The sequence below is a fragment of the Trachemys scripta genome, chromosome 6 (genome assembly GCF_013100865.1).
Source record: "Trachemys scripta elegans isolate TJP31775 chromosome 6, CAS_Tse_1.0, whole genome shotgun sequence".
NCBI lineage: Eukaryota > Metazoa > Chordata > Testudines > Emydidae > Trachemys > Trachemys scripta.
In genome coordinates this window covers 61,343,376-61,367,027 of record NC_048303.1, presented here as the reverse complement: position 1 = coordinate 61,367,027, position 23,652 = coordinate 61,343,376, and the positions used below count along the sequence as shown (strand labels likewise).

The window sequence follows — 23,652 nt, the reverse complement described above, 5'->3', positions numbered from 1 at the left end:
TCCCTCTGGCTGGCGGGGCACGCCCCCGGCGGGCCAAGCCCCCCTGGGAGACGTCACTTCCGGGGGCGCCACATAAGTCTCTCGCGCGGAACTACTACTTTGTCTCGCCAGGCCAGAAAAAAACGGTCTTGGCCCCCGCAGGGCAGGATATCGCGATAGCCAGGTGCGTGTTTATGAATCCAATGTGTGATTGGTTATCGCTGTACGTGCTCGACTCGTTGCGTCCTGGCAACAAGGGGGGAAACATCGCGCAGGGACGCAAGGTTGGTTTCGCGCATGTGCAAATCCTCTCAGGCAAACGGAGCTTAGAAACGGCTGGTCGGGACTAAAGACCCCAGCTTGCATTGCAGTCTCGCGAGGACAACCATTCTCGGCGCATACGGCTCTATTTTCATCTCCATGGCAACTAAAGTGTTCCAGGCTGCATCGCCTGGCTGGGGGATAATCGGAGCGGTGCATGCTGGGAATCGTAGTTCACGTGGTTCGGAGTACTCCGGCTGCTGCGGCGGAGAGCGGGGCTCGGCCTGGGCTTCCCCAGGGCTGAGGGAGGGACGCAGCCACGCTCAGTCTGCAGCCTAGCATCTCCTGCTCCGAGGCGCTCGCCCTGCCGGCCGTAGCACTGGACACAGAGAGTCCGTGAGTGAGGTGGGTAGGGCTGGGCGGGGGCCTTCTTCGCCGGCCTGCCCCTGCCCCAGGGTGTGACCGCCGGGCTGCCTGGTCCTTCAGCTCCGCTCAGGGCCCTTAGCTGGGATTTGGGATGATTGGGGTTGGGAAACTCCGCTGCCCACTCAGGCGCAGGTCCCGTCTCCTGGCGCGTGTGGCAGTGGGGCTCGCCCATCAGTACTCCCACAGAGTAAACTTCCACGCAGAAAACCAACCCTAGCATTTGCGGTTGCGAAGATAATCTTCAAAATGCCTAACAGTCTACACTAGTGGGGCTCAACCTTTTTTCATTTTCAGACCCCCTTGGAAATCTTAGACATAGTTTGCAGTCTTGCAGACCTCCCCGGGGGCCATGGCCTGTCTGCCCAAGCCCACAGACAGATGGCTCCAGTGCCAGCTGCTGCCGATGGATAGCTCTGCCCACCAGCAAGGTGATATTAACAAGACTTTTTTCAGTTTCATGTTGCCTTGCAGCATCTTCTGGGCAGCAGTGAAAAATATCTGTTTTGCATCCCCACTCCCCCCATAAGTGTTAAAAGAACATCAATGTTGCAAAATCAAGCACTCAAGTTAAGAAATGCCAGAATGACAGTTGCCCATGCAACCTTCATTCACTTCCTTGTGTGTACCCATTATGATCATCTTTAATTACGCAGTCAAACTTTTTTCCCTATAGGACCCCTGCCTCATTCATTACACGGGATGCACTGTGCTCTGGGGAGCTGAGTCAGGGTTGTATAGTGAAGGGGCTTTTGCCTCTAGGATTCATGCTCTATTTGTTTCAGAAGTTGGAAGGTACACAAGGAAAGAAACTGGAGACTACAGGACAAGAAAATACGGTAGTATGTGGTCATGTAATTAAAGACTATCAGAATGCATATGCACAACAGAGGTTAAATTAAGATTGTACAGACAACTTGACATTTCCCAGTAATTTCCTAACCTTTTCAGTGCTTGACTTCTCCTTAACACTGTTTTAATGTAGCATTTTGGGATGTAAATTCTTAATTGTTTAAAAACCACTGAATAAACAGAAATTCCATCTTGGAGAACCATATTAACCCTTCAACTTCACTTCATGCATTGGGCCAGATCCTAGCCTCCCCGTTCTCGGGGCTGTGTTGCTTTATACCAGCTGCCTGTGGCCCCTAAATTCTATTCTGGCAGCTGGATCTGAGCCTAGCCTGGCCTGGCCTGGCGCTGTGAGAGGGAGGGGAGAGAAGATGCTGCTGATGAACCATGCAACTTGTCAGTCCTACTAAGCAGAGGGACTCCTTAGATAGCTGGTTAAGGGCTGCTTTGCACCACTGGAATAGCAGAAAGTAGCGAGAATAGATTCAATAATCTGGCCCAATATAAGCAGTAATATCTGATGAGTTGCAAGACACTTCCCATTCCCTTTCCTTCTATTGTTTGTCATGTTCACTTGTTGAGACATTAATGAAATTGTAAACTGTCTGGGTGCATCCAGACTAGGAAAAGTTGTCATGATGGAGGCGGGTGTTTCCCTGCAACCTGCTCACTTGTTAGGACTATAATTGCCTCATCCACACTGATTTTGACATTGCTAGCTAACAAGCGATTTAAAAAAGCCAGCCTCTTCTAGTTACTCCAGAGAGAATTATGTGACAAAAATAAAAATTGTCCCCTCCCTCCCCCCAAAAATATTCTGCACCCAATATTTTAAAATTCTGCAAGTGTTATTTGTCAACAAATAAATGCGGAGGCTCCACATGGTAGCCCCCCAACACAGACTTGCCAGTGAGACTGTGCCCAAACCTGGCACAGTGCAGGGGCCAGGCCTGCCCCAGAGGTCTGTGTCCTGGGGTCAGAGGGGAGAGGGAGGGCTGCTGGGTGATTTCTGACCTCCATACAGCCAGTGACCTGTGCTCCCCACTGCCATGCTGGAGCCTCCGCATTTAATTATTGACAAAATTTGCAGAATTTTAAAATTGTGCTCAGAATTTTTATTTTTTTGGTGCAGAATTCCCTCAGGAGTAGGAGGTGAAGCAACTCACTAGTGTTAGCAGCCCCATGCCAGGGGCACCAAGTGTGAGCAGGGAGTCTCAGCCCAGCAGGATCCAAGTGTGGAGGGGCTTAGTGTGGAGGGATCCAGATGTGGGATGAGAGGGTTCTGTGTGGGGCAATCTGGGTGTGCATGGCTCAGTGGGGGGGGGGGGGGGGGCGTGCAATGGGGCACTGCAGGGGGTCCAGGTGAAGGTTATTGGGGCTCAGCAGAGGGGGCTGGGTGTGGGGTGATGGGGCTCAGCAGGGGGTCTGGGTACTGGGGAAGTGGGGCTTGGTGGGGTGTGGGTCCAGGTGAAGCTGGTTGAGGTTCAGTGGGGTGGGGATTTGGATGTGGGGGGCTCACAGGGTGGTCCTGGTACATAGGGGGTGGGGCTCATCAGGGTGGGGGTTTGAGGTTGGGGGACTCAGCAGGGTGTGGCTTGGGTACATGGGTGGGGGGTCTGGATGGAGGAAGGGTGGGGTTGGTGGCGGGAGGGGCTTGATGGGGGTCCAGATGCAAGGGGGGTTGAGGCTTGGTGGGGGAGTCTGGGGGGATCCAGTTGCAAGAGGGTTGGGCAGGTGGGGGAGCAGCTCCCCATAAAGTGATCCCTCCCTCTGCAGCTGAGAAATGATGGGGGCAGGAAACGGGAGGTACAGAACCAGGGGAAGTTTCTGGAGGCAGGTCAGATCCAGCCACTTAGTGCAGGGGAATTGCACTCTTCCCCCAGCCCAACCAGGACTAGCAGATGAGCCTGGTGCAGGGTACAAGCCACTGGCTGGGAAGGGCTGGGTGCAGGGGGTGAGACTCAGTGGGTGGAGGTTTGGGGGGCTTTTGGTGAGGGTTCTGGTTATGGGGGGGGTGAGGCTCAGAGGGGTCTGGGTATGGGGGCAGGTATGCAGGGGATTGGGTGGTCAGGGCATGTGTCTGATCTGGCACAGGCCAGGGTGTCCTCAGCCCTGCCTCCCCCCCCGCAGTGATTTACCTCTCCACGAGATGCTCCAGGTGCCCAAAACGATAGGTCCACGCTGCTGGGGAGGGGCACGTGACCACTCTTGCAATTTCCTTTTGCTTCCCTGTCAGAAAGGCATCTAATTTGGTGTGAAGAAAAGCACACAGTAAGAAAGAAAATGCTAAAACTGAAACAATCCATAGGGATATAGGAAATTCTTAGTGCCCAGGAAGGAAGCTTATTTCGTTTTTTCCAGCAAAGCACTTAAGTACATGTTTAAGCATTTGCTGTAGTGTTTGTTGAGTTAGCCATCATACTTGTGATCTACAATATAATCTACTTATCAACCCTTTTTTTCAAACTAATATAGTTGCTACCATTGCTGTAGATGAGTAAAGACTTCTCACTTAACCAAAACAAAAGCAGTTTTCCTGCACAGGAAGACATTGGAGAAATTCTAAATAGTGGTGTGTGATGTCATGGTATTCTAACAAATACTGTATGTTATGTGAAAGACATTCACTGTTTCCAGGGACTTGGTGTATGTGGTACTTAGAAAACTTATTACATTTAATGCAGCTTAGCTTTTTAATGCTGTTGTTCCAGCATGTCTGATCTTATAGCAATAGTATAACTCAAAATTGGAAATATGAATGTTGATTACTTATTCTGTTATTTTACATAAGTTAAAACAATCTCATTGCTGTGTAGCTGATCGCTCCTCTCCCCATCTGCTTCTTGCTGTTTGTTATCCCATATATATCACTTCCACCAGTTGAGTCAGACCAGCCTCTGGGTTGCTCCAATTTATGCTGGCAGTTTACACTTATTGTGGCTCCCAAAGAACCACTCTGCCAGCCAGGATCACCAGAGCATATTGTGTTCAGGCCCCACTCCTGATATAGCCCATCCCCATCCACAAATGTCCTCTATGCTGGAGGACCGGGATCAGCTGGTATAAGCTTAGCTACTCCAGACCTATAGCACCTGAGGAGTCTCTCCTGCCTTACAGCTGTAGTAAGCCCCCTTTGTGTTTCTGCAGTATTACAAATGGAACTTATATGTACATGAAAGTCTGGCCCATGATGTCCAAAATTAGACATTCTATGGGGTAAAAGACCTTGTCTTTCTGTTGACCTGTGAAGCACAATTTTAGGTTCCTTAAAAATAACAAAACAACACTTAGACCTGCTATGTGTTATTGATATTTATGAAATCTCATTAATGGCAAACACATGACATTTCATTTTTTTTTTGGAGGGGGAATATACTGCATATTCATGCATACATAATAATTGTAGAGCTTTTCCCCTCCCAAGAGTTTAACGAGGAAGGTATAAACAGTAAACTGAAAACCAATACCCACTGATTTACATTTTTAGTGTTCAAATAGAAACATTAATGAGACCATACAAGACACAATGGATCACTTCCAAAGTGACTAGGTAGTGTCAGTTCCTCTTAATCATTTGTCTCTTGTCAGACATAGTATGGAAACTAACATTCTGATTATGTGCTCTGTCACACTGTCCATCTTGTGATGCAGTGCAAGGATGAGTGGGAAAATTGCTTACACACCAAGAATAATTTCCTAATTACATTAAGGAATTATATAGCATGTCAGTCTGCTATGGCCTGATCTTGCGCCCATTGAAGTCAATGTAGCAGGATCAAACTGTAAAAATTGAAACTCTTGCTTATAAATGCTGGATCAGATTTTTTAAAAATGGACTACTGGAAAAAATCCATGTAACTTGCATGGATTTTTCTGTCTTTCACATGTCATTTATTGGGAATTATTCTGAAGCTACTAGTGTTAGACCTAAGCTTTTCCTGTGCTAATGACATATTCTATTAGTGGCATTTCAGTTTATTAACATGAACCGAAGAAAGTCAACACATGAGTGGGGAAGAAATTGTTACCTGTTGTGCAAAGTCTGATTTCAAAATTTAATTTGCCTGACAGATTAATGAGCAAGATAAGCTTTTGTGGTAATCTCTATTCTGGGAGTTATTTTTGTCTATTTTTTCCCATCAAGATGCCTGTCTGTCTGGGTAGATACTTATATGATCCCCAACCATAGTATTTGAGAGCCTTATAAGTATTTAAAAATAGAAATAGCAATCTCCCTCTGTGGTTTCATTGTCTTTGTAAAGGATGTGATGGAAGCCCCATCGCTTGGATTTTTTACAATATAATTGTAAACAACATCATGTATAGGCAGAGGGATTGATTACGTGATGTCATAGGTGTTGTGTATGTTTTACATCTGAGTAAAGGACGAGATAAATGATGTAGCAAGATGGCCATAAAAATGGAGTAAGGGAACAGAGTATTTAGCACAACAATTAATATGGCCAGATATTTACACAGGAGAAAATTACTAAGACAAAAATTATATTGAAGTGTTTAGACTATGTAAAGTTTGTTTGAGCAATATATTTACAGAAAACTTTCTTTGTTGTGATTTCAGGAATTTGTCAATGTTCAATTTATGAATTCCACTTAGGTTATAAAATCTATCTGTGGCTGTCTTTTACTCTATTCTTACCACAGACTCCTTGCACTACAGGGCAGGAGGGTGGCACTGGGGTCTGTCTATGAAGAGGTCAATCGTTAAAGATCATCAGCATCTGAGTAGAAATTGCCTGGGTGGAAAAAAGAGTAACTGCATCCTAGATAAAACCAGTTTTCTCCAACTTCTCTACACAGTACTAGGGTTTGAAGGAATTGCCTCCCCTCAGGAGAGGGAACAAAGTGATGCAGCATTGGTATAGCCCTTTAAAAACACAGCAACTGGATGGGTTAGAGAGACAAAGGATGCGGCAGGAGAAGAACAAAGGGACAGTTTTTTGGAAGGAGAAGGCATTTAGACTGTAGAACCAGCTGAGGCTGAAAGAAATTGACTGCGGGAGATAGAAAGTCTATAAGTCAGAGAAGCCATGAGCTGCAGCCGGAGGAGTCTAGACACCCATGAAGACTCTGACCAAATTCCAAAGAATGCTTGAGTTGTGAGGAAACTGAAGCAGGGAAGGGCATAACGGTGTTTTATTGTTTTTTACCTACATCTCCATATCGCTTGTGCGGCCTAAAGTAGAAAGTCACTGTTTTTAGAAATCCCTTTTGCATAGCCGCTGTCTGTTTGCTTCAATTTTCACATGTCTCTGAAGAGAGAAACTATAAACCAAAGAGCCCATGAGGTTGGAGCTCTAGGAGAGGGTGTGCTTAAGCAACTGGGGAGTCCGGGAGAGCTCTCACTAGTCTCAAGATCTACGCAGATGGACTGCAGTGTCTTAGATCTCAGGAGGGGGTGCTACAAAGAGAATCTGCACCCTGAGAGTCGTCCTACAAACCCAGAGCCATAGGCCATACCTGGACCATTTTCAGATTCAGGAAAGCATAAAAGCACATGGGTCCATCATGTGGAACCCAAACACAAGAACGTGGTGGGGAAGGGGGACAGTCAGACATGTGTAGAATTGATATTCAAGCATAAGGGAATGAAGGGGCTACAAGGATCTAGTAACAGTTGGAGCAGCTGTCACTGCAATACACTGTAAAATATTTGTGCATTTTAGGCAAACAATGGTTCGTAGTGGAAAGAATGGTGGGCTCCATCTGAAACAAATCTCCTATTACAAACGAACAGGAGAATATCATCCAACTACGTTAGCAAGTGAGAGAAGTGGAATAAGAAGAGCAGCCAAAAAATTTGTTTTCAAAGGTTAGAAATATTCTGTCTTGGGAAATGCATTACTTCCTGGTTTCCTTCAGGTGAAGACTTGCTCATAGCACATTGAGAACAGTGTCTGTTTTTTTTGTTTGTTTGTTTTTTGTACTTTCTTTATAAAATAACTCTTCTGTCTATCCCAGGTTAGCATACACATGAACTCATTCTCAAAAATAGAAAATCTGTCCCCTTTGGCCTCTTTATCAGCATGTTTAATTGTATTTAAAGGATATGGAGATCCATCTAATAATTAAAGCCCATTTTAGCTACTAGTGAAATCTGTAGCTATTGAGGGACCGAGACTCAAGAAAACTCAAAATGTAAGCCCTTAACTTTAACTCCTGACGAGGAGCATTTGGTTTACCACAATAGTTAGGGCTGAAGGGAGTGGCACAGGCGGATGGTAGTTTGGCTCACAAGGTGTTCATGTGGGAAATGGAGGGATGTGCAAAAAGCTTCTGGCGTGTGCAATTAGCTCTGCCAACAGAAACTGTGAAGCATGTGACCCTCTTAGTCTTAATAGATTATGCTTCAGAGAGACTTTATGGGGGAATGCAATCTCTCTTGTGCTCTTATGGGGATAAGTAAGGGTGCATTGCCCTGTATTCAGAGTTAATGAAGTACTGCAGTAAACAAATATTCCCTGCAAAAGATAGATTTGGTATGTAATTGTACACAGCTGAAAATGGTGAATAATAGGAGTTTAATAAAATACATAACCAAGTATATCCAATAGTTTAATAGATTTCTGTGATCATTCTGTCTTGGTGATGACACATAATCTGTAATATTTTTTTCCTTCCAGAAAATAAGTTGTTCTATGTGGGAAAAGACAGGAAACAGATGCGTTTGGTAATTGTTTCAGATGAGGAGAAGAAGAGAGTGCTACGCAAATGCCATGAAAGTGCTGCAGGTGCTCATCATGGCATATCGAGGACTCTGACTCTGGTGGAGTCTAGTTACTACTGGACTTCCATAACAAATGACGTCAAACAATGGGTATGAGTCATAACTACAGAATATCTTTATCTGATCTTTGTAATAAGCTTAATTGAGATGGTGCTGTTTACTTTGTATAATTCTTTTACAAGACTCGTATCTTTTGCTTCACTTAGTTAACTCAAATAGCTGAACAGATATTTTGCTCATACTTAAAAATAGTGTGTGTGTGTGTGTGTTGAGTGTGTGAGCATGTTTGTGCTAAAAGTAAACCCTAAGTTACTTAAGAACATGTTTTTCATTAAAAGCCAATGGGACTTATGATCTGTAGGTACTTTTGAAAAAAACACCTTTGTCTCCTTGGCTTCTATGAGATTTGTGTTTTTAAGTCACTTGGGGGCTTTTGAAAATTCCTCCTCAAATCGCTATTGGGCTGATACCTAGCTTCAGTTCAGAGAGAGAGACTATTTTCAGTATTATGAGTGAGTGAAAATGTGGTGTTAGGAAAAACTAAGTTTGTGGGCTAGATCATTGGGACTAAACTTCTAATGCTGTGTTTAGCTTGGGGCCCTGAGTAGCTCTAAGAATCTGATTCAGCAAAGCACATGAACTTAAGATTTTTAAATTATTTTTAAAGTTACAGTGTTAGTCAGACAAAGTCAGAACTACAAGTTTAAGATCCCAATAGGATCAGTGTTTATATATGTGCAAGGTGGCCAAGTAGTATTTTCTGTTTCTCCTTTTCTTGTTAACAGTGTAGCTTAATGTATAGCACAATTGCACATTGTAGGCACAGCCTGTACTAAGTGATGGTGAGGGGTTGTGCTGCCTTAATGAGAACACCAGGAAGCATTCAGACTCAGGGAGACAGAATAAGTGTAGGTGCTCATAGATACATGGAGGCTGCAAGACCACTGTTAACCCCCTTTATGGGATACAGCTTACTATCCCACAACACCCACACTCCTCCAGAATGGCTGGTCAGAGCATGAGAAGGACAGAAATTGTGGCTTTGCCAAGCTTTCTCCTTTTGGGCATTAGGGATACATGGGGGAAGTTTCTTATGTGGGACACCCAATTGGAAATCTTCTTGCACCCCTTATCACACAAATACATACAGATTATGCTCCCACAGAATCTGGTCCTGAGACATAAAATGTATATACAGTTACATATACATGTTGTTCAGTGTTGCCAAATTATTGTTGCTCTTGTAGTCAGCTACATTTCCTTATACTTCTGATCATCTATCTAACTTTCATGTTAAATGAAAACAGTTCTTTGCATTTAGTTTAGATAGATATAAGATGAGATCCTGCTAAGCAGATAAATCTGGTCTGTGCAGTGCTATGCCAGATTCTGCATATATAACTTGTGCAACTAGCCAAAGGAAAATCACCTTAGTGCAAGGGACCTTCTGGTGGCATAAAGCCAGCATAACTTGTCCTATGCACGTCACCGCCCTTCTACCAAAGGAGGAAGCTTGACTGGAGCAAAGGGAACATGACTGGGGCTTCCCTACCTGATGCTGACACAAGGAAGAAAGGAGAGCAGCAGAATACGGACCCTGGACTTCAGAAAAGCAGACTTTGACTCCCTCAGGGAACTGATGGGCAGGATTCCTTGGGAGAATAACATGAGGGGGTAAGGAGTCCAGGAGAGCTGGCTGGATTTTAAAGAATCCTTATTGAGGTTGCAGGAAAAAACCATCCCAATGTGTAGAAAGAATAGTAAATATGGCAGGCGACCAGTTTGGCCTAACAGTGAAATCCTTGCTGATCTTAAATGCAAAAAAGAAGCTTACAAGAAGTGGAAGATTGGACAAATGACCAGGGAGGAGTATAAAAATATTGCTCAGGCATGCAGGAGTGAAATCAGGAAGGCCAAATCACACTTGGAGTTGCAGCTAGCAAGAGATATTAAGAGTAACAAGAAGGGTTTCTTCAGGTTTGTTAGCAACAAGAAGAAAGTCAAGGAAAGTGTGGGCCCCTTACTGAATGAGGGAAGAAACCTAATGACAGAGGATGTGGAAAAAGCTAATGTACTCAATGATTTTTTTGCCTCTGTCTTCACAAACAAGGTCAGCTCCCAGACTGCTGTGCTGGGCAGCACAGTATGGGGAGAAGGTGACCAGCCCTCTGTGGAGAAAGAAGTGGTTCAGGACTATTTAGAAAAACTGGACGAGCACAAGTCCATGGGGCCGGATGCACTGCATCCGAGGGTGCTAGGAGGAGTTGGCAGATGTGATTGCAGAGCTGTTGGCCATTATCTTTGAAAACTCATGGCGATCGGAGGAGGTCCCGGATGACTGGAAAAAGGCTAATGTAGGGCCCATCTTTAAAAAAGGGAAGGAGGAGGATCCGGGGATCTACAGGCCAGTCAGCCTCATCTCAGTCCCTGGAAAAATCATGGAGCAGGTCCTCAAGGAATCAATTCTGAAGCACTTAGAGGAGAGGAAAGTGATCAGGAATAGTCAGCATGGATTCACCAAGGGCAAGTCATGCCTGACTAACCTAATTGCCATCTATGAGGAGATAACTGGGTCTGTGGATGAGGGGAAAGCAGTGGATGTGTTTATTCCTTGACTTTAGCAAAGCTTTTAATACGGTCTCCCACAGTATTCTTGCCGGCAAGTTAAAGAAGTATGGGCTGGATGAATGGATTATAAGGTGGATAGAAAGCTGGCTAGATTGTCGGGCTCAACGGGTAGTGATCAACGGCTCCATGTCTAGTTGGCAGCTGGTTTCAAGCAGAGTGCCCCAAGGGTCGGTCCTGGGGCCGGTTTTGTTCAATATCTTCATTAATGATCTGGAGGATGGCGTGGACTGCACCCTCAGCAAGTTTTCAGATGACACTAAACTGGGAGGCGTGGTAGATACACTGGAGGATAGGGATAGGATACAGAGGGACCTAGACAAATTAGAGGATTGGGCCAAAAGAAACCAGATGAGGTTTAACAAGGACAAGTGCAGAGTCCTGCACTTAGGACGGAAGAATCCCATTCACTGTTACAGACTAGGGACCGAGTGGCTAGGTAGCAGTTCTGCAGAAAAGGACCTAGGGGTTACAGTGGATGAGAAGCTGGATGTGCCCTTGTTGCCAAGAAGGCTAATGGCATTTTGGGCTGTATAAGTAGGGGCATTGCCAGCAGATGGAGGGACGTGATCATTCCCCTATATTTGATGTTGGTGAGGCCTCACCTGGAGTACTGTGTCCAGTTTTGGGCCCCACACTACAAGAAGAATGTGGAAAAATTGGAAAGAGTCCAGCGGAGGGCAACAAAAATGATTAGGGGACTGGAGTACATGAGTTATGAGGAGAGGCTGAGGGAACTGGGATTGTTTGGTCTGCAGAAGAGAAGAATGAGGGGGGATTTGATAGCTGCTTTCAACTACCTGAAAGGGGGTTCCAAAGAGGATGGATCTAGACTGTTCTCAGTGGTAGCAGATGACAACAAGGAGTAATGACCTCAAGTTGCAGTGTGGAAGGTTTAGATTGGATATTAGGAAAAACTTTTTCACTAGCAGGGTGGTGAAGCCCTGGAATGGGTTACCTAGGGAGGTGGTGGAATCTCCTTCCTTAGAGGTTTTTAAGGTCAGGCTTGACAAAGCCCTGGCTGGTATGATTTAGTTGGGATTAGGTCCTGTTTTGAGCAGGGGGTTGGACTAGATGACCTCCTGAGGTCCCTTCCAACTCTGGTATTCTATGCTGATGCCCAGCTGCTGCATTAATCAAAGAGTAGCAGCCGTGTTAGTCTGTATCCGCAAAAAGAAGAACAGGAGTACTTGTGGCACCTTAGAGACTAACAAATTTATTAGAGCATAAGCTTTCGTGGACTACAGCCCACTTCTTCGGATGCATATATATCCCCTCAATATATGTTCCATTCTATATGCATCCGAAGAAGTGGGCTGTAGTCCATGAAAGCTTATGCTCTAATAAATTTGTTAGTCTCTAAGGTGCCACAAGTACTCCTGTTCTTCTAATCAAAGATAGTGAAGGCTGCTTTAATTTATACTGTGGGTCTAGAACAGCACGCTGAGTCCCAGGATCAGTGGTATTCAAAGTTAACCTTTAAATTACTTTAATACAGCCACCTCCCAACCTGTGCTGGGGTGGTGTTTTTGTTTTTGCTATAGCTGAATATCTATCTCAAATGTTTAATAGTATAAAGAAATGTAAAATGGTGTAAAATGACTGATTGCTATAATCTCCAGCTCTCGTTGGAATGATAATATTTAAATGTTTATTCTAGTGACATTATATCTTCGGCAGACACTTGTTAATAATGTCCCTCTTTTCTTGTTTCTGATCCAGGTGTATGCTTGCCAGCATTGCCAGGTGGCAAAGAATACAGCAATCATAGTACCCAAATTACACCCTATCAAAGCAGAGGATCCATGGACTGCAGTCACAATAGACCTAATGGGACCTTTTAATACCACCCGCAGAAACCATATGTATGTCATAATGATGACGGATTTGTTTACAAAATGGGTGGTGGTTCTGCCACTACAAGACACTTCAGCGGTAGAAATTGCTAAGGCAATTGTCAGTGTGTTTTTCTTGTATGGACCGCTTAAAAAAATGGTTATTGATCAAGCAGAAGAGTTTGTTCATCAGGTAAGAGAAGTCTACCCTAAAAAGACTTTATTTTAGGGAAGATGGTATGTTTGATTATAATACCCTTGTATTCTAGACAATCTGAGAGGCTTAGGTGCCAAATTTACAGTGACTTGTTTATGAAACTGGTGTGTTGCCATTTACCTTTGCGGAGTTGAGGCCATTGACTTTCCTCTCATGATTCAGGGCCTGGTCCAAGCTATCTGAGAATGGGCACTAATTTATAATGCCTTAGATGCCTTAGTCCAGGGATCGGCAACCTTTGGCCCGCGGCCCGCCAGGGTAAGCACCCTGGCGGGCCGGGCCGGTTTGTTTACCTGCTGCGTCTGCAGGTTTGGCCGATAGCAGCTCCCACTGGCTCCAGGTTGCCGCTCCAGGCCAATGGGGGTGGCGGGAAGCGGCGGCCAGCATATCCGTCGGCCCGTGCCACTTCCCGCACTCCAACCACTTCCACTTCCCGCCTCTAATATGCCCCTTTTGCTCCAAAGAAATCCTGTTGAACTTGACACATTAAGCAATAAAATAACTATTTTTCATTGTAATGTATTTGCTCCAGTCTCTATTGACTCATCCAGCATAAGGATGTCAAGTGACTTTCCTGAGGTCACAATCTAAGTCACTGACTCAACCTGAATTAGAACTTTTTTGTTGGCCTCCAGCCCTCTGCTGTATGTTGCCTTTCCTTGTGATCTGGTAGAACAGATTTGCCACAGGTGGAAAATACTGTACTACTTAGTGATGCTGAAGAACTTTACATTTTCAAAGCACTCTACAAACACTAATTAACACCTCAGAGTTAGAGTGATAGTAATAACCATTCTACAGATGGGGAAAATGACATAGATTTTGATATTCTTGAGGCCATAGTGAGTCAGTAGCAAAACCAGGTTTAGAACTCAGCATGGGTGGATCCTACACCCATGCCCATTCCTTCAGACCACACTGTACTGCTTAAATTGGAACTTGCATGTAGACGAGTGTATACAAGGCAATCTTTTCTGTCACTCATATATGGTGGTAGGAAAGTAGAAACTGTACTGAGTACCTAATATTTACTGCAGTGTTATACAAGCACTGATTGTTCCTGTGCATTGTGTGTTTTTTGTCTTTCAAGATCAACAGAGAACTATTTGAGCTCTTTGGAATGAAACATATAGTATTGTCCTATCCTCAGACAGATGACACAAATGAAAGAACATGCAAGACAATCAAGACTTTCCTGAACAAGTACTGTGCAGACCACCCCAATGACTGGGATGATAATTTATCTGCCATTGCATATGCTTTTAACTTGACTCCCATGGTATGTGTACATTATGTCACTCTTGTTGGGAGTTGACTGAAGTTGTTAAGCAAGTACCCACTAAGACAAGTACTAAGTTTGCCTGTGTTCTCCCCCTATAAATAGGCGCCAGTCCAAAACACACCATATTTCCAAATGTTTAATCGTAACCCTTATGTGTCTGAGACTTCGAATGTACCGCAGGAAGCACAAGAGGATAATAAATGTATGTTTGCCAAAATCCTTGAAGCAATTAAACAGGCTGATCGAGTATTGGAGGAAAGGAAAGCTACAAAATGCCAGGTAAATACTTAAGTGTTCTCAAAGAAGATTGACAAGAGTTAAGATGAACATGTTTGAAATATTCAAACAAATTCATGATTCGTGCATGACCAAAGATCTTTGTATAACACTTCTGTATGCTTCATGGTAAACTCTGTATTCAATCAATGTTATGAAAACATGCAGCTCCTCTCAGGAAAACAAGCTATAATTCATGATATTTCTCTATGTAGATTGTGAAAAATAGTATTGATGAACAGCAAACTGGAAACAAGGTCAATATTAAAAGGAAGCCAAAGCAAGTAAATCCATTTCATCTTAAAGTTGGACATGAAGTGCTTAGACAAAGGAAAAACTGGTGGAAAGATGGCCGTTTCCAATCAGAGTGGGTTGGTCCCTGTATTATAGACTACATCACAGATAATGGATGTGCAATACTAAGAGATACCACAGGATCCAGACTAAAAAGACCCATCAAAATGTCTCACCTTAAGCCATACATAAGAAGATCCAATGGACAAGGTAAATCTGTTACTTCTCTAATTCCACTTGCTTTAGTGTCAGACAAGGGTATATTATTGAGCAAGAGGAAATCTTAGCAAATTTATCAGTGTTAATTACAAAGACCTTGTACAGTAGTCCGTGCAGCCGGTGTATTTTCAACAAAGGAGGTTCTGGGGTGGGAACAGCATTAAGGAATCATGTTTAAACTCTTCTCCTGTAAGAAGCCAGTTCAACATGATTTGGCCCTAATAACACTAGCTGGTAAACACATTAAAAGCAGATTTAGGTTGAACTATGTTTAAAGATTATTTCTTAACTTTGTTCCTGTCCCAATGAAGACAGGAGCAAAACTGCTGTGATTTTTGCATTTATTTGTTCATGGCAAAAAGGGGTAAACTATTTATTTCACATATCTGGAATTTTGGATCATTCTCGGTAATCAAGAGAGAGCAAACAGCTGAATTTACAAATTCTGTAAAAAGTACCTATAATATAAAAAGTCCATGTATAAAGGTGTGGGCAGTTCCTGTGTGTCCCCTGGTGATCCCCCCAGTGTGGTGGTGCTGCTGCAGGTGTGGCCTCCCCTTAACTTCCCCTAACTGGAGTGGCCATAGCCATGGGTTGGGGGGAGAAGCCAACACACACTAATAAATAAATAACATGTCTTCTTTTTAATAAGACTCCAGCACAGGACCAAGCACCATACCAGCTGATAAAATTCTCACCTTAGGGCCTGGGGTTATGTTTGGGAGCTCTGAACCTAAGACTAAATCAGGCTTGGCTGGACTTCTGGAGCCAGAAAGAAACCACTACCCGCTGCAGCACATATGGCTTCTACTTCCCCCTTCTCTCTCAACTTACTCTTTCCTTCCTATTTATATATAGCCCAGCCACAGGGCAGGGACTCCTTGACAACCCTGTTAGTCTGTCCTTAAAGAGTAGTTACCATCTCAGTGGACTGTTTCTGGTAGGGTATCTTTCAACCTGTAGTATACAGGGGAGAATGCTTTTAGTTATATTGCTAATTATTAAGGGTGTGAGCCACAAGGTACCTAGATGCCAAATTCCTATTTTAGGCACCGCTGCAATCCACAAAACTCCTGCTTGGCTGCCATCTAACCTTGTAGATGCCTAAAGTCACTCATCACCTAAGTTTCTCCTGTCTGAGCATGTACACTACTGCCTCACTATAGGGGTCGGGATATCTATCTCCCATCTAAGCCCCAGAGTGAGTCACAAAGCAGGAAAGTCATCTGGCCCAGCTAAAGTTGCATGCAGGCCCAATCTGGTAGGTAGCCTCTGAGCACACCTACTGGCTAGCGAGCCTCAGGTGAATTCACACAAAATAGCCCTTATAACCTCCCTTTATAACCTTTAGCCTAACTAGGGGTAGAATACACACACAGGACTCCAGTTGAAGTCCAGCCTCCCCACTAGGCTATGGAATATTCTGAGATGGATCTCCTCATCTCCCATATTGCAATTGTTCCACCTTTAATTACATAATTGAAGAGTAAAATATTATTTGGGCCAGGAAAGTGAGACTTACTGGCTCTAAAGCCTAGCAGTGCGGGCACTCTGATGCTTCTTCCCCTCAGAAGGAAGGGGGAATTGAAGCAGGGGTCTTGGACATCCTGCGTGAGTGCCCTATCCACTAGGCTAAAGGTTATAAGGGAGTTTCTTCTCCCCTTCCAGTTTCTTTCAGGCCCCACATGCAATTTAAAGTAAGATCAGCGTGCCTGGTTCATGGATTGGTTGTTAAGCAGATAGGTGGATCTGTACAGCCCAGAGTTAGATGTCTATTTCCAAAAGAAGGGCAGGGCTTAGCGTGCACACATCTTGTGAGCATCTCCCATTGGTAGTTTAAGGTGGCTGCCCACCTAGTGTGCTGGCTTTTGTGGATCCCATTCTTAGGTACCTATTTCTCTTCACTTACTGTATGGGGAGACAAGGCACCTCACCTCAGGCTTCGCAGATTGCAGTGTTCCTGTGACTTTTCTAGGCACCTTACCACTCAGGGGTTGTAAAACTAAGTCCCTTCATGGATCTGGGCCTAAAGTGTTATACTTAGGGAGAGAGTTACTGAAAGTGCCCCTACTCATAGGGCTCTGGGCAGCGCTTACCTGGGCGGCTCCCCGAAAGTGGCGACATCCCTCTTGCTCAGCTGCTAGGCAGAAGTATGGCCAGGCAGCTCTGCATGCTGTCTCCGCCAAGAGCGCTGGCTTTGCAGCTCCTATTGGCCAGGAATCCCAGCCAATGGGAGCTGCGGGGGCGGTGCCTGCAGGCGGAGGCAGCGCGCAGAGCTGGCTGGCCACACCTCTCTGCCTAGCAGCTGAGCAAGGGGGATGTCACCACTTCTGGGTATTTCTCCAGGTAAGCACTGCCCAGAACCCACCTCACCCCATCCTGTGGCCCAACCCCCTGCTCTCTCCCACACCCAAACTCTGCTGCTGGGCTGGGAAGGCCCCGCCAACCACCACCACCATTGGGGGTTCCAGGCCGCGCGCCACTGCCAGCTCTCCCTCTTCTTCCCTCTTCCCCCCGTCCCCCCAACAGCTAGACCGCCCTCTTCCACCAACCAGCGGGGCCCCCAGGCAGCCCCCCAGCAAGTTTTATTCACTGGTATTTTTAGTAAAAGTCGTGGACAGGTCACGGTCCATGAATTTTTGTTTACTACCCGTGACCTGTCCGTGACTTTTACTAAAAATACCTGTGACTAAAATGTAGCCTTACCCATGGCCTCTAATAACCCACCTTTACCCCAAAAAAGATTCCAACTGCAATCCCCCAGGAGTTTGCAGTCTGCTATGGGAAGAGCTGGATGAATAACGGATTTTTCAGTTTACTGACAATTCTGAAAAATTTGTTTTGACCTAAAATGAAACATTTCCTTTCACTTTTGAGTATGTAATGGTTTTCTTAATTATTTTTGTTTAGAAATTTCCTTTAATTTTTAAGAGTTTTCTTGAATTGAAAATTTGAAATGCTTGATGGGTTGGGTTTTTAAGGTTTTTTTGTTTGTTTCGTTTTATTCTTTGCTTTCGTAAAACAACAAAAACCAATGTGGCTAAATCACAATGAACTCGCTAAATGTTTTGGTGTAGCCAAGTCTCCATCTTTGACTGAAAAAAATTTCACCCATCTCTAGCAGAGGTGGGTTGCTTAGGCTTAGCCTGCCTTTAACAGTTGAAATTCCTGACTAAATTATACATGTTTCAGTCCTCCATCCCAGCTGTTCTCTATGGTGACACTAGGACCAGACAAAACCTCCGGGGATCCTGCTGGAGTTAACCACACAGACACTGGAATGTGTTTTCGTTTATTAAAAAAAAAAAAAAAAGTTGCTGAATGGTTTAATTCAAAAGATCCTAATGCAAATTAGCAGTTAGCTAAATATTTCACTCTTTGGATTCCCTTGGTCAGCAGCCATGTGAGACAGGACTGTAAATCTGCAGATTTAGAGAACTCAATAATTCTCTTCCTTTCTAAAAGGTAAGGAGTGTCAACCTGCACTGATTTTTAAACACTGAACAGCCTCAACTCAAATGAAAATCTTCAGTGCTTACCAGTCAAATTACAACCCAGCACTTGGGCACAAATATCATAGAAGGAGGCGTAATATCAGTGGCACAAGTAGATTTTTTAACTCTTACTGGTAGGATACCGCCCCCGACACTGTTCCCCCTCACAAAAAATGTTCCGTGACCAAGAGCCATGTGTGAATACAAATTTATACCCGCGCATGTGGATATCTGCGGATAGAAATCAGTATCTGCTGAATCCCAGGGCTCTCCTGGGAACTGCAGCGGCGAAAGGAGCAGAACATGGGGTTGCCGCTCCCAGGAGCCAGTACCCTCCGCTGGCAGCTCCACCACCTCTTCCACGCAGCTGTGTCTCCTGTCTTGGGTCTGAACAACCCAGCCAGAGGACGGGGCTGGAGGAGCGGCGGCCCCATATTCTGCTCCTTTCGCTGCTACAGTTCCTGAGGTTCTGCGGATATCCACATCCGCAGGTATAAATTTGTATCCGTGCGGGGTTCTACAATTCATTCTTGAAAATGTATCTTTCCGTTACGGCGTACCAGCAATAAATTTCTTAATGATACGGTGTACCTGACTGTAACGGCTTACTTGCACCACTGCTTAATATACAGTAGCATTCAATCTTTCCTTTTTAAAATGCTTTCAGTCTGCAGTGTATGTATATACAGTGTGTGTGTGTTCTATATGTCAGAAAACATTGTGATGTAGTATAAAGGGTTTAAGGTTTTCTAGCATGCATTTGGGATGGCCACATTTAATCATAAGTATATAAAGAAAGAAGAATCCAGGATCAATTGCTATAAAGCACTGATTTCAGCAGGAGCTGTGCTGGTGCTCCGTTTGGCCCACAGACACACAGCAAAATGAAGCATTAAAAATAAAGGAATGTACACCACTATGATGGCATTACAAGCCTTATCTTAGAGGAGAGGAGACTGAAAATTTGGTGCACATAGACATTAAGGGCCAGAAATTCTGTCCATATTGTAAGATTGACTTCCCAAAATATTCCAGCCATGCTATTGAAACTGCTTTGAAAATGGGTTAGCACCCAGCATCATCCTTTTTTAAGTCTTTCTGTAATTATATAGAATGACTTTTTAAATGAAGTAGAAAGGGCCACTCTAACCAAAATGTTCTTTGTTGTTGCAGACAACCATTATTTCTTACAAGGTGCAATAGTGGTTGACCATGACTACGTTGGCTTATCGGAAAGTTTGTATGGGCTATGCCCACAAGATACCATTGCCGAAGGGGAAGTAAATACCCTTGCAGCAAACAATCTGCTGCCTCCACCCTGCAAAGATGGTGAACCATCAGAACGTAAAAGTCGGTCTGAGTTTACTGAAGATCATAGCATTCTGCCAGCTAACTCAAATCCAGAACAATGGTCTTCAGCCTGTTGGACTCTTCAAACCAAGCTAGAGGATACTTAATAAAATCCCACAATGTTTCACTAGAAGAAATGGTCCTATTCTTCTCTGGTGGAATGGAAAGGACTTTAGTAGCTTTAAATTCCTTAGCCAAGTTTTAAATATTGAAATGTTAGATACTATTATTCCCAAACATATACAATTGTAAATACAAGTATGTGTCTGGTAATTAGTTTGTATATATGCACTGACATGCTATGCTTGTTTTACAAGGAATATGGGAATAGTTTAGTAAAAGCACATTTCACCACTATACAATGGGCAGTGTGGTCCTAGCCACAGCACATTAGTCCTTAACCACAAAAGTACAGCATAGCATTCCATTTTATGGCCTCTTCACTAGTCATGTGGGTGGTTCAAGAGCTCTGACAGCTCCAGGACTGTAAGCTGAACAACCTGACCAAAGTCTGCCTCCAGCTCCAGGAAGGTGAAGTGGTTCACACCCTCTTACTATTCTACAACTTTGTTTCCAGCTCTTTGGGGAAGGTGAGAGCTCTGCCTTTTATACCTTCTATTCTTCATCGCTGGCACAAGACTCTACACCCACATGAAATAGCAGAGCTGCCAAAGCACAGTGCAAGAACTGTTCTGCTTGAGAAACAAATAGCCCTACAGTGACATGGGCAGAATTTCACCAGTTTTACTCCTAGCCCATCAAAACGCTTTAAGGAAAGGAGGTTTTTAGTCTTTTAGTCACGTTGAGGCTGCCTAAAGCACAAACAGGGACTGTCTCTGCTCATCTCCATATCATCTTTAAAGCAAATCTCAGAGATGTAGCCTCCTTGCGGCGTGAGCACCACACCAATGGGTTTGTGTAGGTGCTTAGGACTGCCTGGCTGGATGCTTAGTCTGTCCCTGTCATTGGTGATTTTTATCATGCCATCATGTGATTGACCGTGTAGTGACAGTCCTTGGTAAATGTGTTGAGTGGTTCACTGATCTTCCAGCTCTGAATCTGTCTGCAGTCTCCCTTACCATTCTTTCTTTTCATAAAAAAAACTTGCTCTAAACCTAGGAAGAGCCCTGCTCTTCCTGACATCCCCACATCTTACCTTGTCTCTCTCTGAAAATTTACTAAGATGAGTTGTGAGCTGGAGGGGAGAAAAATTACCATGTGTGCATGCATAGGAGCTTTTGTACTTGTGTGCTTGGTGCTGTGGTGCACCTTTCAGAGTCCCAGTACCACAAAACAACACAATGGGGCTAGATCCAGGAACCATGGAAGTAGATAATTACCACCCATTGGCTTAAGCGAAGGAGCCCAGGGCTGGGAGCTTTAGTCTAACCTCTTTCACTGACTGATGTTACTTGTTTTCTGCACTTCATGACCCCTATTGTTGACCAAGGCTTCATACTTCCAGTGCTATTCCCCTTAGTTCATAGTTTTGATAACAGTACTAGAAGATGCAGAAGAGCTGGTTGGAAAATAGTTCTTCTGCCTGAGGGAAAATTTTGATGAAAAGTTAGTTTCACTTTTTTTTTCATGGAGAATTTTGATTTTTTTTGGTAAAAATTGAAAACCAAAAAATTTCAGCTGAAAACCAAAATCTTCATTTTGGCAATACCCCCACAGGGCAGATAGGGAGTATAAATTTAGGTACCTTATGCCCCCATTCCTCTCTTTGGGATGGGCTCCCTGGCCAGCCTGTATCTCCCCACTTGCCTAGCTGCTGTGGTACATCACTGGAAACTTGGTCTAACTGGTGAGCCTGGCCCCTAAAGGAAAATGGGGGCATGAGGCACCATGCTAGCGTTTCCTAATCTGATTTTTTGGGGTTTGGCCCAAACCTTTTCAAGTGATAAATTTTTGGACAAAAAGTAGAAATAGCTGCAACAAGCAGACATTACTTGTGAAAAAATTATTTTTGTCATAAACCCAATTTGCCACTGATAAACAGTTTTCATTGAAAATTGCTTATTGAAGGCTCAGCTAGGAAGGGAACCCAGGACCAAGATTTTCAAAAGCTGCTATTGAATCTAGGTGGCCAGTATGAGATGCCTGTAAAAGAGACTTAACTGTAAAAACTGCTGAGTGTCCTCTGGAAAATCAGGTCCTGAACATAGAGGAACTCAGTTTTGCCCACTAAGTGACACTGCCTGTTGGAAAGAATATGCAAAACCTAGGTGCTTGGCTATGCTGTCTGTAAAATGTCTGCTTTCCACATACCCACTTTACCAAGCACTTTTGAGACCTATGGATGACTGAGGGTTATATCATTCATAGACAAATACACAGTAACCAGGAAACCTATATCTCAGACCCCTGCTTTAACCACCAGTTTGCACTCGCCTCCCAGAACCAAGAATAGAGTCCAGTAATCCTGATCTCCAGCATCCTAGTGCTATTTAGAAAACAGTGGTGCATAATGCACTTTCTTTGGCTCTGTCTTAAAACTTTTTAAAAATAAAATCTTAGGAAATTCCATTTACAAAACCATCATTATTAAGGTTAAAAAGCCAAGCACTCAAATAGGAAATAACTGTAACCTTAATTGTGCCCATGTGCTTTATCATATAATCTGGAGATATAGGATCACATACTATTTTTATAGGACTCCTGTTTTGAAGTAGAGGGCCAGCTGTTCTGAACCATTGCCTGCTCCCTGTATTGCTATATTTTCCCAATTGGAATTTCACCCATCAGGGGTCAGCCTGGCAGCGCCAGCTCCTCTAACCTCACGTCCATAGCATAAGATGCACTCTAGCAATCCCCAGCTAGGGGACAGTCTCTTGGCTTCAGGAATAAGATCAGACAGAGAACTAGGGAGCTGCCTACTTTGTTTCCCTCACCCCCCTGTGGGGTTCAGCAGAGCATCTGACCTGGATCTTTTTCACCAGATACTAACTGGCCTTCTCTGTTTGTGCAATACCTAGCCTCATGGGGCCCTGATCCAGATTGAGGTCTCCAGGCATCAGTATAATACAAATAATTAATGAGCGCTTTCGTAGTTACAGTGCCCAAAATAGAGAGCACCAAACTGACTATGTGTTGGACAGGAAAGTAAAGGGTTGAATGCACTAAAAGGAATGACTAGAATACATGATACTAATATTTCATATTTCCTGGTAATTGCACAGTGGCAGCTACACATGAGCTCCTCAGCTCAGCTGACTAGATCCCTCGCTGGGTGTATATATAGTCAGGAAGATATTTAAGAGTTTTAGGCAAATTAGCAAAAGGAATTGGGAATTTCTGGAGACTTGTTCAAATTTGCCATAACGGCCAGGAGCAAAATTGGAAGAAAGGCAGGAGAAAGTCTGAACCATTTCTGCAGGTAGGGTTGACAACCAGCCATGCTCAGAGAAGTATCATAGAAATACTTCATACACTTATTATAGAAAACTATTCTACTGACCCTGTTTGTGACATTCATTGAGTTCTGTCTTCCAGGAGAAAACTCAGACCCACTGTTTCATCAAGACTGCCTGCCTGCTCTATCCACTGCACACGCATTTAATTTACAAGGGGACACACCTCAACTTCCCTAATCAATTCTTTAAAGGGTGGTTTGTGACACATTGTGGTGTTTATAACTAGAAGGGGGAAAAATGAGCAAATATGTTCAGGGAATTCAGAGAGAGAGAGAGGTGAAGTTGGTGAATTCCCCAGTATAGAAACATGAAAATGTTTCTATCTGGTTAGTGTACTAGAATTATTTACATATGCAGTTAGTTGAAATAAATGATGGAAATTCA

General features: G+C 44.0%; 1 protein-coding gene across 10 annotated transcripts; it reads left to right on the top strand.

Annotated features, from left to right (window-relative positions):
- Nucleotides 1-28: 28 nt before the first annotated feature.
- On the top strand, nt 29-23,652 carry GIN1 (gypsy retrotransposon integrase 1). Of its 10 annotated transcripts, none has more exons than XM_034773970.1 (10): nt 189-645; nt 961-1,094; nt 1,449-1,502; nt 7,200-7,345; nt 8,157-8,350; nt 12,608-12,913; nt 14,028-14,216; nt 14,322-14,498; nt 14,711-14,999; nt 19,676-23,652. In XM_034773970.1, the coding sequence occupies exons 4-10, from the start codon at nt 7,207-7,209 to the stop codon at nt 19,957-19,959; spliced, it is 1,578 nt and encodes a 525-aa protein (XP_034629861.1). In that variant the 5' UTR covers nt 189-645; nt 961-1,094; nt 1,449-1,502; nt 7,200-7,206; the 3' UTR covers nt 19,960-23,652. The 10 variants fall into 10 exon arrangements, with proteins under 10 accessions (XP_034629865.1, XP_034629856.1, XP_034629863.1 ...); XM_034773966.1 differs by having other exon boundaries at nt 1,449-1,505; XM_034773974.1 differs by lacking the exons at nt 189-645; nt 961-1,094 and adding an exon at nt 29-163.

Excerpts from the sequence above, each read along its gene's own strand:
- GIN1 (XM_034773974.1), top strand. The coding sequence starts at position 7,207 with ATGGTTCGTAGTGGAAAGAATGGTGGGCTCCATCTGAAACAAATCTCC. Across the intron at positions 7,346-8,156 it reads CAAAAAATTTGTTTTCAAAG|AAAATAAGTTGTTCTATGTG; the intron begins GTTAGAAATATT and ends TTTTCCTTCCAG. Across the intron at positions 15,000-19,675 it reads AAGAAGATCCAATGGACAAG|ACAACCATTATTTCTTACAA; the intron begins GTAAATCTGTTA and ends TTGTTGTTGCAG.